This window comes from Sciurus carolinensis, chromosome 11 (assembly GCF_902686445.1).
Source record: "Sciurus carolinensis chromosome 11, mSciCar1.2, whole genome shotgun sequence".
Lineage (NCBI taxonomy): Eukaryota > Metazoa > Chordata > Mammalia > Rodentia > Sciuridae > Sciurus > Sciurus carolinensis.
The window spans coordinates 78712839-78730396 of record NC_062223.1 but is presented as its reverse complement, the minus strand read 5'-3'; the positions used below and the strand labels follow the sequence as shown (position 1 = coordinate 78730396).

The 17558-nt window shown below is 34.3% G+C and overlaps 1 protein-coding gene across 13 annotated transcripts in view; it reads right to left on the bottom strand.

Moving 5' to 3' along the window:
* The window catches only part of Emsy (EMSY transcriptional repressor, BRCA2 interacting), a 74066-nt gene that overhangs the window by 40331 nt on the left and 16177 nt on the right, over window positions 1-17558 (bottom strand). For all 13 annotated transcript variants that reach the window (XM_047516805.1, XM_047516804.1, XM_047516806.1 and 10 more), the window contains 3 exons: window positions 15724-15983; window positions 7184-7460; window positions 4247-4501 (listed from right to left, as the gene is read on the bottom strand). In XM_047516805.1, coding sequence (XP_047372761.1) covers window positions 4247-4501; window positions 7184-7460; window positions 15724-15983 — 792 coding nt within the window. The remainder of the gene's footprint in view (window positions 1-4246; window positions 4502-7183; window positions 7461-15723; window positions 15984-17558) is intronic.

The following is a 17558-nucleotide window of genomic DNA, read 5'->3' as shown; positions in this document are numbered from 1 at the left end:
GAAATAAATCATAAAAACACATAGCTCCTCTCCTCTTCCCAAAGGAACTGACTTCATTTCTACCAGATCATGGAGAAATTCAAGCTTTGAGCATTCTCAAGAACACTGGACCATGTGCTGAAAGGTAATTGGAAAGAGATTCAAGAATTTAATGAAGATATAGTCTAGTTACAGGCTGGTTTATAGAAGAGAACTGGGGAGTAAGAAAACTGAAAGGAGCCCTCCTGGGGTCAGAACAAGTATCAAAAATGAACCCCAGAAACAATTCTGTCAAAGGAGTGAAAATTTGGATTAGTGTATAGAACAATTTATGTCCCAGGGCATGCTTCAAAACAATAGAGAAATCATTCAGCAGTTAGTGGAGTTTAACAGCTGGATGTGGTCAGGGGAAAGAGCCATACCAATATTACTGTCATCCCAAAGTTTCCTGAGGAGCAGTATCAAAGTTAACATAGTAGGGGAGTCAGGGGAAGGGAGGGGGAATGGGAATGGGAGAGACAGTAGAATGAATAGGACATAACTTTCCTGTGTTCATATATGAATACATGACCAGTGTAACTCCATATAATGTACAACCACAAGAATGGGAAGTTATACTCCATGTATGTATATGTCAAAATACATTCTACTGTCATGTATAACTAAAAAAAACAAATAAAAAAATTAAACAACAACAATAAAAAGAAAAAACAAAACTGGAAGGGATCTCCTCACTGAAAATGGGGAGACCAAGGCCTACTCATCACTTACAAAGAACTGCAATGAGGTTATTAGTTTACTTCTCAGCAAAAACAACAGAAGTCAGCAGGGAGCAGGACAAAATAGTGTTCAAAGAAAAAACTAAATGGAAAATCGTAAATCAGCAAAGCTATCTCAAAATGAAGGTAAAATAAAGTCTTTATCAAACAAACAAAAACCGAAAGAATGTGTTACCAATACATCTACCTCACAAGAGACACTACAGGAAGTTCTACAACTAGAAGGAATAAGGACTAATAGAATAACGTCTGTTCTTCTCTGCTTTGTTCAATATTATACTAGAGGTTCTAGTCAGGAAAATCAAGCAAGAAAAAATAAATAAAAAGTACCCAGATTGGAACAGAAGAAACTATCTTTATTTGCAGATGACATAATCTTTTATTTAGAAAAACCGAAGGAATTCACTAGAAACGGTAAGTTTGTTCTCTCTCTCTCTCTCTCTCTCTCTCTCTCCCCCCACCCTCTTCTTCTTCCTCTTCTCCCCTCCCCTCCTCTTCTCTTTTCTCTCTCTCTCTCTTTCTTTCCTGAAATCCTGATCTCAAGCAATCAACCTGCCTCAGTTCCCCCCGCACCCCCAACTAACTGGGACTACCGGTACACACCAATCTACCAGGTTAGGAAAATCTAGATTATGGGAAAATATATCATGTTCACAAATCAAAAGATTTAACATTAAATGATAATATTCCTCAAATTAATCTACAGATTCAATCTAATCCCTATCAGAATCTCAGCTGACTTTTTTGTAGAAATTGATAGGTGAATTCCAAATATCATATGGAATCACAAGGGACCCAGAATAGCTAAGAAAATCTTAAAAAAGAGAACAAGAGAATCCACACTTTCAGATTTCAAAACTTACAAAAACCAATGGCAATCAAACCAGTGTAGGACTGGCGTAACAGACAGATATAGACCAATGGAACACAACTGCGTCCAGAAATAAATTAATACACCTATGGTCAACTAATTTTTTACAAAGTTGCCAGGATGATTCAATGGGAAAAAGTTTTTTTCAACAAATTGTGCTGGGATAATTAGATAGCACATGCAGAACAATGAAATAGGACCTTGTATTTGTCTGTTTTTCATTACTATAACAAAATCCCTGAGACAGGCTAATTTTATAAAGAGGTTTATTTAGCTCTTTAGTTTTGGAGCATGAAAATCCAAGATCCATTGGTCCTACTGATTTAGTGGTGAGAGCATTGTGGCAGAAGGGTAAGCAAGAACAAAAACATTACCAAAGAACAATTCAGGGGTTGAACTCAATTGTGTATGTGTGTGCCTATGTGTGTGTGTGTGCCTATGTGTGCGTGTGTGCATGTGTGCATGTGCTAGGGACCAAATTCAGGACCTTGCACATACTAATGCTTTAACACTGCATTATATACCAATCCTGGGCTGTCTTATAACATATTCTCACAAGAACTCAGGGGTACCTACCACAAGAGCTTCTGAGGATAGCTGCTCCAATGACCTCAGGATCTCCCACTAGACCCATCTCTTAAGGTTCACACTACCTCTCACATTACCACACTGTGGACCAAGCTTCTCACACATAAACCCTTACAGAATACACTCAAACTACATCCAAATAGCACACCTCTATCTCACACCTATAAAATTAAGTCAAAAATGATCAAAGACACCAAAGAGGTAAAACTATCAAACTCTTAGAAGAGAGGGTAAAAACTTTATGATCTTGGTCTTGGCAAAGAATTATTAAATATAACACTAAAAACACAAGCAACAAAAGAAAATGATATAAACTAGACATCATGAAAATTTTTAAAAACTTGTACTTTAAAGGCTATCAATAAGAAACTGAAGAAACAACTAAGAATGGGAGAAATGTATCATATTACATATGATAAGAGTTTAATACAGATATAGAAATTCATACAATTCAATAACAAAAAGACAAACAATCCAATTTAAAAATGAGCAAAGAATCTAGGAAGATATGTGAAAGGTCCAATAGGTACATTAAAAGATACTCAATATCCTAAGTCATCAGATAAAAGCAAATCAATACCACAATGAAATACCACTTGATAGAGACTAGGATGGCTAGAATCAAAAGTAGTAGAACAACAAGTGTTGGCAAAAACACAGAGTATTTAGAATCTTCATGCATTCATTGCTGGTGGGAATGTAAAAATGGTGCAGTTCTTTGGAAAATAATATGGCAGTTCCTCAAGCAATTAAACCTTAAAACCCAGCAATTCTACTACTATATATACACACACAAGAGAACTGAATACTCAAAAACTCACACACAGGGTTGGGGTTTGGCTCAGTGGTAGAGCATTTGCCTAGCACTCGTGAGGCCCTGGGTTTGACCCTCAGCACCACATAAAAATAAAATAAAGGTATTGTGTCCACCTACAACTAAAACATATATTTAAAAAAAAAAAAAAAAAAAAAAAACCTTACACACAAATGTTTTTAGCAGCATTATTCATAATAGCCAGTAGGTAAAAACCATCCAAATAGAGGCTGGGGCTATAGCTCAGTAGTACGGTGTTTGCCTCCCATGTGTGGGGCACTGGGTTTGATCCTGAACACCACATAAAAATAAATAAATATATTTTTAAAAATGCATCCAAATATATACAAATGTAAATTCAAATGAACAAACATATGAGGAGCACATACCCATGTTTCCAGCAGCACAACCCACAACAGCTAAACTAGGGATCCAGCCATTGTGTCCATCAACAGATGAATGGGCAAAGAAAATGTGGCATATGTTCACAATGGAGTTTCAGTCATAAAGAAAAATGAAATTATGTTATTGTAGGAAAAAGGATAGAATTTAAGAAGAACATTATGCCAAACAAAGTGAGCCAAAGGTCAAGGGTTGAATGAAAATTTTCTCTCATATGTGGAAGTTAGGAAAAAGGAAAAGAAAGGTGGAGCAGGGATCTTATGAAAATCTAAGGGAAATCAGTAGAGTAGAGGAAAAGGTCACACATGCCTATAATCCCAGCTATTTAAAAGACTGATGAGGAGGATCCTAAGTTCAAGGTCAGTCTCAGCAACTTAGTGAGACCCTGTGTCATAATAAAAAATAAAAAAGGACTGGGTATGTAGCTCAGTGATAAAGTACTTTTGGGTTCCATTCCCAGTAACAAAAAAGAAGATAAAGGAAATTTATTCTATCTACATAGAAAATCTCAAGGAATTTACATAAATCTTCCTAGCTATAAGAGAGTTCAGCAAGGTTTAAGAACGCAAATTTAATACCATTTTTATACATCAATGAAAACTCAAAAACTGACATTAAAGTCACAATCCCATTTATAATAACTCCAGGAAAATGAAATACTTGGATATAAATCTAACAATTTATGTACAGCATCTGTATGATGAAGTCAAAGAAGATCTAAATAGATAGACATACCATGTTTATGAACTGGAGGACTCAGAGAACTGGTGATTAGGGAAGAAGTAGCATATCTTGTAAAAATTTTCCAGTTACCTGACTCCTGTTTGATTTGGATGGTAGGTTTGATACCAGGTGGCAAAGGGGACTGCTGAGGCTGTTGTTGATGAGATACTGGAGAAGGCTGGGCCACTTGTTGCTGTGTCTGTTGTTGCACTTGATGTAACTGCTGCTTAGGAGATTGTTGATGCTGTTTAGGAAACTGTGCAAGAATCTGGGTTGGAGCACTCACTAAGCTTTTGGGGGAAGGAAGTCTTGTTGATGCCATTTTGATTGCTGATGTAGATACACCTATAGAGAGGTAAAGAGAATTTGATAGGAAAGCATAATTAAAATTACTTTGGATTATTACAGTAGATAATAAAGCCCAGAAAAATCAACAAAAACTATGATTAATGGAGCACCCTGTGTCAGATACAATATAGGGGGCTTTATATATTTGATGCCTAGTCCTGAAACTGCAAGGAAGGCATTATTGCTCTTAGACAAAAATAATGAACTGATTTTCTGTTGGTGAAAAGTAGAAAGAAAGAACCAATAGCAGATAAAAAGTTTGCAGAAAGATCTCTCTATAGAAAGTAAATTAATTAATTAATCTCATGTAATACATATTTATAATACTACTTTTTAAGTTATCGTCATTCACTTTAAATATGGCATCAGATAAAATAACTCACACTTAACCATTTGTCTTCTGAATTATTCAGCATGGCAAAATAGTTTTCTATATTTCATCTCCAATACTCTATAAATTTCTTGAGAACTTTTTTTTTTTTTTGCGGTGCTGGGGATTGAACCCAGGGAGCTATCTCCCCAGCCCTTCTTGAGAACTCTTAACTTGGTCATTAAATAGTCTTGTGAAGTTATAAGTGTGCATATGAAATATATTCACAGCTAAAAATTCTGGTGATACAGGTTCTTTCCAAAACTATACTGGTATTAGCAAGCACACATAGATAAAGCGTACTCATTATTTCCACTAACTATGTATGAGTTTGAAAAGTTCTTCTCTCTCTCAGAATTTTCATTTGTAATATTCTTTTTTTTTTTTTGGGGGGGGGGGCGTTACCTGAGATTGAACTCAAGGGCACTCGGTCATTGATCCACACCCCCAGTCCTATTTTGTATTTTATTTAGAGATAGGATCTCACTGAGTTGCTTAGAGCCTCTCCTTGCTGAGGCTAGCTTTGAATGCAAACCTATCTCAGCCTACGGAATTGCTGGGATTACAGGCATATGATATGCCACTGTGCCCAGCCCATCTGTAATATTCTTGTAATTTATCAACTACTCAACTGGACATTGTTTGTCTATGAGTTAATATTCCTAGCAGGAACAACCTAGAACGTAACTCACCATATTAATTTTTTAAATAATGCGGAAACAATAAAAGGAAAACATAAACAGCTTAATACTCAAGTACTGGGGATGTTATTTCACACCTTCCCCTACCACATTTCCACCGTGACAAATGCACTGCATTACAAAATAATAATAATATAAATAATAATAACAACATTATTATCACATTCTCTTTTCATGCAGGGGATGAGTAGGCAATATTCTTTTGGGAGGGATTGAATCCAGGGCATCCAGCAGGCTAGGCAAGTACTCTACCACTGAACTACATTCTTAGTCCTGATATTACAGTCTTAGGTAAATGTCTCTTGAGAATATTAAGGACGGAGAAGGATAAACCTTGAGAAGTCAGCCACTATAGGCTCAGTGTCCTCATGTGTTATAATTTTCCTTTCCTTACAATTCTGCAAGAGTTATTGTGTGGATTATGTAAAACCACAGACTGAGGAACATTTCCCCATCTCTTTCACTCCCACCCATTTCTTGAAATCGGCTTGTAGGAGCAGAAAAGGAATGCAAGTGGCAGGTTCTCATTTAATTCAAAGAAAGGACATTGGGAATTGTCCCCAATTACAGCACCAGGTTCACATTCTTCATTATGGTCCATTAGGGCCAGTGTTCATTATGTAAGGAGTCATTTTTATGGCATGTGATTTGTATACTGCTTAATCATATTGATCTAGACTACCTCTGGAGACCCTTTTGGTGTCAACATTCAACATTTTACAACTCAATGAGTATAAGGGGTTACACAAGTGAAAGATTATTTTAAAACTATTTAACCTCTATATTACATGCATAATGTATGGTCTTACATTGAGGTTATTTGTGAACATGGGTAACTTCCTAACTAAACTATGATCTCCATATACTTTTTTTTTTTTTTTTTTAAAAAAGGACAATTTCCTTTTATAATAAGAAAAATGAATAGAACTTACCTAAAAGTTTTACAATTCTTAAGTATTGTCAGACAAGATAACCAGTAAACCTCTGTGAGGTAGAAAGATTTTAACTCCATATACTTTCTTTTTTTAATTGTAGACAGGCACACTATTTATTTTATTTATTCATTTTTATGTGGTACTGAGGATCAAACCTAGTACCTCACCTGTGATAGGTAAGCACTCTACCATGATCTACAACCTCAGCCCTCCATAGACTTCTGTATAGGCAAAGTATCAGATGTAAAAGCACTCAGGGTTACTTAAGAATCAGAGAATTATATTTAAATTATACCTTCAACACATAAACCCATAATAGCCTGTGACCGGAATGATGTACTTAAGACTCTGAATATTTATTCATTCAGTAATAACTCACTGAACAAAAAGAAAAAAAAAAGGAAATGGCAAATACAACATATACATATTTACTTCTTTGCTTAAAAATGGAAATGATGATCAGGGAAGGACAAGACAGAATGTAGGAGTCAGACAGAAGAAAACTGAGAAATCCACCAGTCTGACATTCTCAAACTGAGGGAAGTGGAACAGTAAGTAATCCCTTATCTAACAGCAGAGACCTTCACACCCAAAGCAGAAAAACATACCCACAGTATTCTTCGAATTTCCATACACCAACAAAGACAAAAATAAATAGTAAATCACCACTCACCTTGTGCTACTGTTGACATGACTACAGATGGTGTAGAGGATACCACAGCTGTTACTGCAACTGTATTAGGAATAGGTGATGGCGTAGAACTGCTGCTGCCACTGCTGCTACTACTGACCAGAGAGGACTGTGAAGCAGTTATAACAACCGGTGGCTTCTGAGTTGTGGAAGCAATGACTGATGTTGGTACAAGCTTAGTAACTGCTGCATAATTATGGGATTTGGAGAGAATGTTGGGCACGAAGGTTGAACTTGGTGATGTGGTCACTATAATTACCTAAAGAAGGAAAAATAAGTTATTTTCATGTATCTACTATACTGTTAATGTTTAGACTCACAGTTATATACCATTTAAAAATAGATTATAAACCATTAAAAATAGAGAGGAATGTACAACTAAAAATATATGAAAACTCTACTAGTAATCATCAAAATTATTTAAAAGTAACAATTTTTGCTAAATATTTTAAAAGGTAATATTCAGTAAGATGTAGTAAACATTTCACTATACCCTTAGGGAACATAAATTAGCACCATCTTTCTAAAAAGTAATTTGGACATTCATTCATTTATAAATATGTATTGAGCATCTACTATGTGCCAGGCATGGTTCTAGATAGTCGGGGGTAGAAGAATGAACAAAACAAAGTTCATACTTTCATGGAGTTTACATTCTAGTACAGAGAGAGAAAATATAAATAAATATTGTCATGAAGAGACAAATTGAAGGAATAATAAAGCAAGGTAAAGAAATAAAGCATCATGGGAATGCTGGATGGTATTTTATAAAGTATTCAGTGAAGACTTCTCTTTAAGATGAAATTTGAGCAGAAAGCAGAAGGAGGTAGGTGTATGAACCTAGAAGAGTGTCTGATGGCACAGGGAGCAGCAAACACAAAATCCTTAGGGCAGAAACGAGCTTTGTATGTTCAAGAAACTTTAAGAACCTAATGAATATGATTGGAATTTATAAGCAGTAGGAGACAACTACAAAGAGATGATAGTGGATTAGGTCATGTAAGATCACGATGACTATTTATACCTTTAATAAGATGAGATGAAAGTGGCACTTTCTGTGGTCTTCCTTCCCAAGCCCATAACCCTAGTCTAATAATGAGAAAAACATCAGACAAATCCTAATAGTCAGGCATCCTATAACAAAACCTGAATGATACTCTTTAAAACTATCAAAGTCATCTAAAACAAGGAAAGTCTGAAAAATTCCAAGGAGACCTAACAAGAAAATACAATGTAGTAATCCTGGATGGAATCCTGGAACAGAAAAGGGCAATAAGTAAAAACCAAAGAACTCTAAATAAACCATGGATTTTGGTTAATATTAAAGCATTAACATTATTCATTATTCATTAAAACAATGTATCCTATTAATGAAAAATATTAAGAATAGGGGAAACAGTATAAGGTATATGAGAGCTCTCTGAACCATCTTCTCAACTTTTCTATAACTCTAAAACTGTTCTAACATATAAGATTTTGTTGCTTTCTTTTAAGTGTCACTCTGTCTGCTAGGTGGAAGGTACAGTAGGGCAATGAAAGTAGAAACAGAGACAAATGAGGAAGCTTTTATAATAAACCACGCAGAAATGATGGTGACCAAAGTGTTTATGGTGGAAGTCATGAAAAGTGAACAGATTCTGAATAGTTTTTAAAGATAAAACCAACAGAATTTGTGCACAGGTTGGTATGGAATAAGGAAAAAAAGAGAGGCAGGAAAAAGATGTCAAGGTTTACAGCCTATATGGGTAGAAAATTGTAGATTGCTTTGGGACAATGCATTTCAAACAAAGAGAATAACATTGAATAAAAAACCTAAGGTCAGAATCAGCAATGTTTTTAAAAACAGAAATAAAGGCAATATAGTAAAAGCATATAGGGCAAGGAGGGATTAAAAAAAGTAAGCAGAGGCCAGATCAAATTTGAAAACTACAATAAAGAATTTAGATTTTATACTAAGAATAATGAGAAATTATGGGAGTACTTTCAATAAAGAAACAACAAAACAGGATTTATATTTAAAAAATTACTCTAGCTGCTATGTGGTGAGAAGCAAGAATGGAAGCAGTGAGACCAGTTAAGAAGCTACTGCAGTACATCAGGCAAGAAGTGACACAGGCTATTTGGACTGAGTTTTTAGTAGTAGGAAAAAAAAAAAAAAAAAAGAAAAGAAAAGAAATGATCAAATTCATATTATTCTGAGAAGCAGAGAAAATAAAACTTGTTGATGAATGGGAATGGCAAGATGAAGAAAAAAACTGAATAAAGAATACCTCCTAGAGCTAATAAATACTGGTTTTTTAAAATGTGCCAACAATCCTATGATGCAGACACTATTATTATCCCCATTGTATACTTGAAAACCCCAAAACTATTCACAAATCTGTAGTATCATAGTTTTACTCTGGGGTAAAAAAAATACTGCTTTAGCAATGCCCAAAACAGAACAAGAGTATCTTCCTCTTCTTTCACTGAAATTATGTGTACCTATCAAGCACAGGAAAAAAAAAAAATGTTTTGAAAAATCCAAAGAATTTAAGGAAGAAATTATTCTTCATTTTTATACTGGTCCTAAAGAAAGCCTGAAGTTAAAAATCAGTCAAAATGTGCTAAATAAGTATATACTTGCATCTCAAAGAAGTTTCAACTATAACAGTGTTATTTATTTTCAGTGTTATAAAGAACTGCAGGATAAAAGTACTTGTCCATTACAAGTAATTATTTGAGGAGTTAAGAAAGAAAGGTCTTGAACAGCAAGCACCTTTATAGAGTTGGCCAGCATATTTACATATAGACCTAATCGGCAAATTCCTAAAGAGTATGAAAAAACAACCAAGAAACTATCATACAAATTGAGAAGACAACCAAAAAGGTAATAGGACTACAAAATGGAAGAGACAAATGAACCTGGGCTTAGATCCTGCCTCTGCCACTTACAAATGGCAGGCCCCTAGATGATAAAATCTCTGGCCTCCAGTTTTCATCTATAAAATGGGGATAATAATGCCCACCTTGCAAAATCATTACAAGGGTTAGGAAAAAAAAAATATCATGCAAAGCATCTACTAGGCACATAGCAGGTGGTCAATATTTGGCAGTTAACAAAGAGTACTTATTAGTAGATTATTCCTACTTAATAAATATTAAAGGGTTATCGGTAAAGGCATATACCAAATCAATCTGGAAATGTATTTTAATGTGCTTCATTTTTGTTTCATTAAAAATATTTTCTTCATCTTCACTCGAAATTCTACTACCTCTTAAAATCCAACAAATTCATAGCTACTACTCCAACCAAACTCGTTAGAGTAGCAATAGCCATTTAGGTTTCACTTTTGCCAATTCTAAACCAGTAGTAGTAGTATCTTTCTGAAGACACAATGTTTATAATGACTGTGGTACAGAAGAGGATTTAACCACAGTGTGGAAGAAAAGTATGCCTTGGTTAATTAGCAATGTCTGTCAAGGGCAAGGGAAAAGGAAGAGATGACTTGAATTACATATTGCAATTTTAGAACAAGAGTATGCATGTAGACTTACAACATTAAGACAAAAAAAAATTTCAGCAAAATAAATCTAGAGTCTTTAAGAGCACATTTTAGGTTACAGACACAAATGATCAAGCATATTTTGAGATTTCAGTATGCAAGATAATTTCTGATCTGTACAGGGGCTACCCAAAATTAGAGATCCACCACGGAGAAATATACTTGCACTTTAAAGTTACTTATTACAATAGGGAAGTAAAGGGATTTTGAAATCAAGTGAATCAAACAGTGTTTATTCAGGCCATAATTCAAATTACTGACCTTCTAGCACTCACAAAAACTCCTTAAGAGTGCTGGGACTTGCACCCTAAGGACAAAATGAAAAATATCAATCAAGCACATGAAAGCATAAAGCTATATTCTGCTGCTTTGTTTATATCAGTGCTGTACCAATGTTATATTTAAAATGAAGGCACCACATTAACATAGGTGGAGATTTGTCTACTCTGAAAATGAATAAATTATTTGAATTTGAATAAAGTTCACAAACTAATAAATAATTACACTTAATGTAAAGGTCACTTTACCTAAAAATAATGCCTAAGTCGACTTACACAGGATTTGTAAGAAATTCAAGGCAAATGCAGTAATGACAATAGCCTTGGGTAGATTTCAAGGAAATTCAATTACCCAGCAAAAGGAAAACAAAAGAACAAAACAGTCACAGAATATTTAGTAGTCCTACCCATACTCCACTCATCCAAGAAATAATAAAACTGATGGCACTGAGTACACATGAAGTAGAAGAGTTTTACCTTTGGAACTTAGTAGATGCTCAATAATTATTTGTGGAATAAATGAGTCAGGTCTTCTAGTTAATTTGCTTTAAATGTTTATTTTTTAAACAAGATAAATCTAAGATGTTGAATCTGAAATTTCATGGTATGGCTCATAAATGACTTTGGAGATAAATGTGCCCTCTTAAAAGTAACTCAAGTCTGACAACCTAACTATCCATTCTCAATTTAAAATTCAAAAGAAGAAAATAAACATATAATAAAATCAATGAATCAAAAGAAAATTAGTTCACAGACTTCACTTACAGGTGAACCCCAGCTATTATAAGCATTTTTACAAAAGTAAAAGACTGGAAAGTTAATAATGTTTAGGTGACACTTTATGTACAATATTAAATATTTTCTGAGAATCATCCCTTTTAATTCTCCTAATAACTCTTAAGAAGTATCATTATTATCTTTATTTTACAAGGAAACAGAGGCTTAAGAGTAGTAGCAGAGCTAGTACAGGAACCAGATCTATTTATTCATATATTAATTCATTCACTCATTCAACAAATATTAATTAGCAAACTAGCACATACCAAGCACTATTCTAGACACTAGAGAATACAGTGATGAAGAGGACAAAGTTACCCTTAGCAGGGAATATTATATAGAAGAAATAGAAAATGAGCAAGTTTGAAATATAATATCTCATAAGTATAATGAATAAAAATAAAACATAGTAAGGGAGCAAAAGGATATGGATCAGAGATAGGTGCTCTTTTAGCTAAGGCTTACTATGCTATTCTCAGATACAAAACTTTTAGAACTAGAGGACAGGAAGAGAGAATTACTACTGATAAAATAAGATCCAGCAATGAAGGCAGTAAGCAGCCTTAGTAATTCAAACTATAGCAGACTGACACTACCTAATCTAGGACCAGCTCAGAAAACAAGAACTATAATGCTATATAAAAAGTAACATTCAGAAGGATTATCTGAGTCCTCAAATAAAATATAAAAATTATATTCAGTATGACATTTAAGGAGTCATCAAAATAGTTAATTTTAACACATTAAGGCATAAGCTTTGGAAACTGATTAATTCACTTAATTTGGAACAATTCCTTACAAAACACTACTTTTCATAAAATACCTAGAAGGGAAAGAAGCTGACATTTTTTTAGTACATACTTTACCGTTACACTTTTACTACCCAATCTCATTTAATCCTCACAAACAGCTTCTAAGATTACTCTCATCTCAAAGATTACTCTCATCTCATTACATTACTCTCATCTCAAAGATGAGGAAAAAAATTCAAAAGACTATTTTATCTGAATTCATGCTAGAAAACTGGATTTCTAACCCAAGACTCATGAACTACAAAGTTTTTTGCTTGATTTTAATACTATACTATAACCTCTTATCCTCAGATTAAAAATCAGTTCATTATCACTTCTAGTCATTAAGAATAATTTTTATACATTATGTAATGATATCTTTTCAGAAAACTCAAGGAGATTCTTTAACTGAAAGTTATCATGAAATTGAAGATTCAAAAGTAGAAATACCATGAATTAACAGAATTTATGTCTATTCCTTCCCCATAATCCCTCTAAAACGGTATGAATTTTTGCGCCCCCTCCCCCCTTAAGGGGAAAAGACACATACCCTTGTAGAATTAGAACAAAAAATGGCCAGACATGGAGGCACATGCCTGGAATCCCAGCTAAATGGGAGGCTGAGGCAGGGGGATCATTTTCGCCCACAAGTTCAAGGACAGCCTAGGCAACATAGTGAGGTGTCATCTTAAAAGAAAGAGAGACAAAACAGCTACAAAGTTTTGGAAACTGGAAAACAGACTAGTAATGAATCAAGCATACCCAAGAAAGCAGGAACCTATGACAGCAAACAGAAGAGCAATAAAAAAGAATACTTGAATATCCCAGAAAGTCAGGAATTAAGAACGCCAGATATTTCTGAAGTGAGAGTAAAAGTGGGGATAAAGAGAGGAAAATTAGTTAAAAATCTCAAGGAAGACTAGGACTTCATTGTCTTGAGAGAAGAACTAAATCTGAAGGAATGTGATAACACCAGATACAGTAGAGGTGGGCAGGTGCTATACTGAATACAGATTAAGTAAAGTCAATATAATGAGGTTATCCAGACTTCTTCCTCCAGTTAATCTCAAATATTGGCAGTCAGATTTATACTGCTCAAGGCAGGAGACTGGAAGATTCTTCTCTGAGGAATCTGACCAGTTCAAGAAAAAGCCCTAAAAGATAGTGACAAGTGCTTGGAGATAGAGGTAGTGTTTCTTAACAAAACAGTCACTAGGAAAATTCACAAAAAATTTATCAGTCAACATGACCCACTCATACAGACAGAGATTTCTGTCTTTAGTTATCACTTTCTTATATAAAAAAACAGCCAGACGCTTAAGGAAATTTTGAAATGAAAGAGATCAAAACTAATAGATAAAAAAAACTTACAGGTAAGATAGAGAACATGAAAGAAGAAAACATGGAAAAATTATCATGAATATCACCAAATAAAAGAATACAATGATTCTAAGCTTTCACAGAATCTTTAGCAAGATGCTATGTCATGAAAAAAAAAAAGGAAACTTTCAGAGAAAACAAGAATTACTAGAGGGGGCTGGGGTTGTGGCTCAGTGGTAGAGAACTTGCCTAATATGCGTGAGGCACTGGGTTCGAGTCTCAGCAGCACATACGAATAAATGAATAAAATAATTTTTAAAAAAAGAATAGAAATTAAAAAAAAAAAAAAACTCCATACAAGTAGTGAATGAAAAGGTTAAAGGATACAGAATACACTAATAATACTTATAGAGCATTTACTATGTGCTAGGCTCTATTCAAATAGTTTTACATACATTATCTCTTTTTTTTATACCCCAAAATCCTATAAAATACATTGTATTCTCTATTTCATAGATAAGAGAATTTGGTATAGAGTTTAGTTTTCCCACAGTTATATATCTAGTAAGTGGCAAAAGCTGGAATTTGAATCCATAAAGTCTGGTTCCAGAATCCAAACTTTTAATACTATGCAAGAGTGGGGGGGGAGTAAATGGAAAATGGAAATGAGAAGAAATAAGAAAACTGTAAGATCAATTCAGGTTCCACATGCTAAATAACAGAAGATCCAAAATGAGGAAATGGAAAAAAAATCAAAGAAATAACTCAAGACATTTCTGAGAACTGAAGGACACAAATGTCCAAAATGAAAAGGCCCACCGAGTATACAATCTAATGGATAAAATGAAGATCCAAACCAAAGAACATTACCTCAAATTTCAGAACTCTGAAAGTTACTGAGAGTTTTCAAAGACAACAAGATTTGAAATTAGAATGGCATGGGGTTTCCAAAAAGCAATAGTGGAAGTCAGTAGTCAATGCAACAATATCTTCAAAGCCTGCAAGGGAAAAAGACTTCCAACCTAGAACACTTTACCTAACTAAACCATGAGGAAAGTGAGAGGGTAGGAAAAAAATACTGCACTCTACCACATAAGGTCTCGAGAAATTTCCTTGTCATATATCCATACACCAGAAAACTACTGGAAAATATGCTCTAGAAAAATGAATAAATAAACTAAAATATAGGAAGATAAGAATGATGGTAAAGGGAGATTCCAGAAATACAGGTGCATAATCCTAGAAAGACATGAGTCCAGATTAGTGTGGGAAGACTGAGGGTTCTAATAACATGAAATTGACAGAATACTGATGACTTAAACATACCTAGGAAAGAGCTTAGGAACACATTCGGGATAGCATTCAGAGAATAAAAGAGAAGATAACAATTATTCACTTAATTATATTTCTTCATTTTCGTAAGAAACACCTAATTGTGACAGTTTTGTTACTTTGACAAAGAAAAAAAATGAGTTCCTAAAGGAAAGGTTATTACAAGTTTTAAAAATGTTTTATTTTAATTTTTTTCCATAAGGCATTACAATTAACAAATAGAGCACAAGTCTTAGAAGTAGATCTGCTCGCTATGTCACCTTAGGCATAATCATGCCACATCTAAGCCTCATCTACAAAAAGTGAAATAATAATACCTATCTCAAGTTTTACATGCAGAATTAAACGAGATGTGAACATTCCCAGCATAATGCCAAGCACATAGTAAGCACTCAGTGCAAGTTTGTTAAATCAGAATCATACTTCCTGAAAGAGATGGAAACAACAACTGGTAGACAGAGACTCCCTCCACCACATACCTTCTGTGTTGTTGTGTTTGTCGTTTGTGTTGATGGTTTGGTGAAGGTTATTTTCACAGGAGACATGTGGGGTGGTAAGGAGTTGGCAATACTTTGCATGATGTTGCTCATCTTGGGACTACCACTCACAGGCACGGTGATGGTCTTTGAGACTGGAACAACAGCCTTTGGAACTTCCTTTAGGACAACAGGAGAGGAGCTAGAGGAGTTTGTTCGCCTTCGTTTTCTGGGTTTTTCATCTTCATCTGAACAGCTAACACCTGAAAGGCAATGATAATATCCTTCTATTTATACTGAACTAACACTGCATTTTATATTTTATCTTTAAAAACCTGTGTGTGATCAAGTCATCCTTGACTTTTCCTTTTGCCTTATGTCCAATCAGTCAATAAGTCCTCAAATTTCTCCCTCTTTCCTTCTTTAAATCCTCTCCATGTCAAGTCTTCTTATCTTCTGCCTATATTTCAGCAATCACCTCCTAAAAGATATTGATGTTTCTGGTCTTTCCACCTCTATTCTACCTTCCATTCCATTACCAGTTACAAAATTTCACATCTAATCACGACAATGTACTGCCTAAAAATTCTTTAGTAATTTCATCTCCCTGTAAGATGTGGAACAAAATCATCACCATATCATTAAAGGACCCATATCTTTCCAAAAACATGATAATTCCTTGTGCACCTAATCCTCTGCACCCCTATAATCTTGGCATGCTGAACTAACTACTCATCATTTCACAGAGATATTCAATCTCTGAATCTCTATGTAGTATTATTGTTCTTTGGGGAATCCCACCTACCACTAAAGACCTCTTCATCATCCTACAAACCACTTCCTCAGTGAAGCTTGCCCTTACTCCTCTGAGCAAAGACAATCCACATCTCCTCAGAACTTACAAAGCACTTTGTACATTCTCTTCTTTACCTCTTAATACATGTCAATGTGACTATTTATGAGCATATATCCCATTATTAAGAGGCTCCCAGAAGGAAATGACTAGATCTTATTGGTTTGTTTCCCCAGTATAGTGCCTTGCACATACAAAGTTAGGTAAATCAACAATTGATTATATACTAAACTAAAGTTGTTTAGTCTGATTTCTGAGTATGAAGCAATATACTTCTCGTTATATAAAACTGCATGCTTTGTGAAATGGTTTTTTCATGTTGAGATTCACTTTCAGTGTTTAAAAACAAATGATCAAAAAATGGGTTTCTAGAGATATTTTAAAAGACAACCTTCGCTAAATCCACAGAAATCAAGTATAAACTTATTAATAGTCTCAGATTCTCAGTTTGTTCTTTATGCACTAAAAACCTCAATTGGTTTTGTAGACTTCTTAAAAATCAAATGAGAAATATACATAGCCACCTACACAGGAAATATCCATAGGGCAGACATAGAAAAATTATACATTATAACTCATGGGTTGGCAATAAAATATAACTCCTTATGCCTTCAATGTTTAGACAAAACAAGGCAACAATGACCTAGAATTAGCTCTATCTAAAACAGTGAACTCCACATCTGAAAGTTAAAAACAAATCAACCTTACATTAAGTAAAATGAAAAGCATATACAAATGATTTCCAATTGATATCAAAAACAAAACAAAAAAAAAAGCAATTTTTAAATAAAATAATTTTTTACCATATCATTAAAGCCCCATATCTTTGACACCAAATAACAGAAAAGATGAAGAGGATAATCAAAATGCTTCCTAGGGTAGAATCAAGGAGTTAAAAATCACAAATATAAAAACTTTTTTTAAAGTTATAGCCAAGTAGAAATATAAGATTCTATAGAATGCTTCACTGAATCTAAACAGTTAA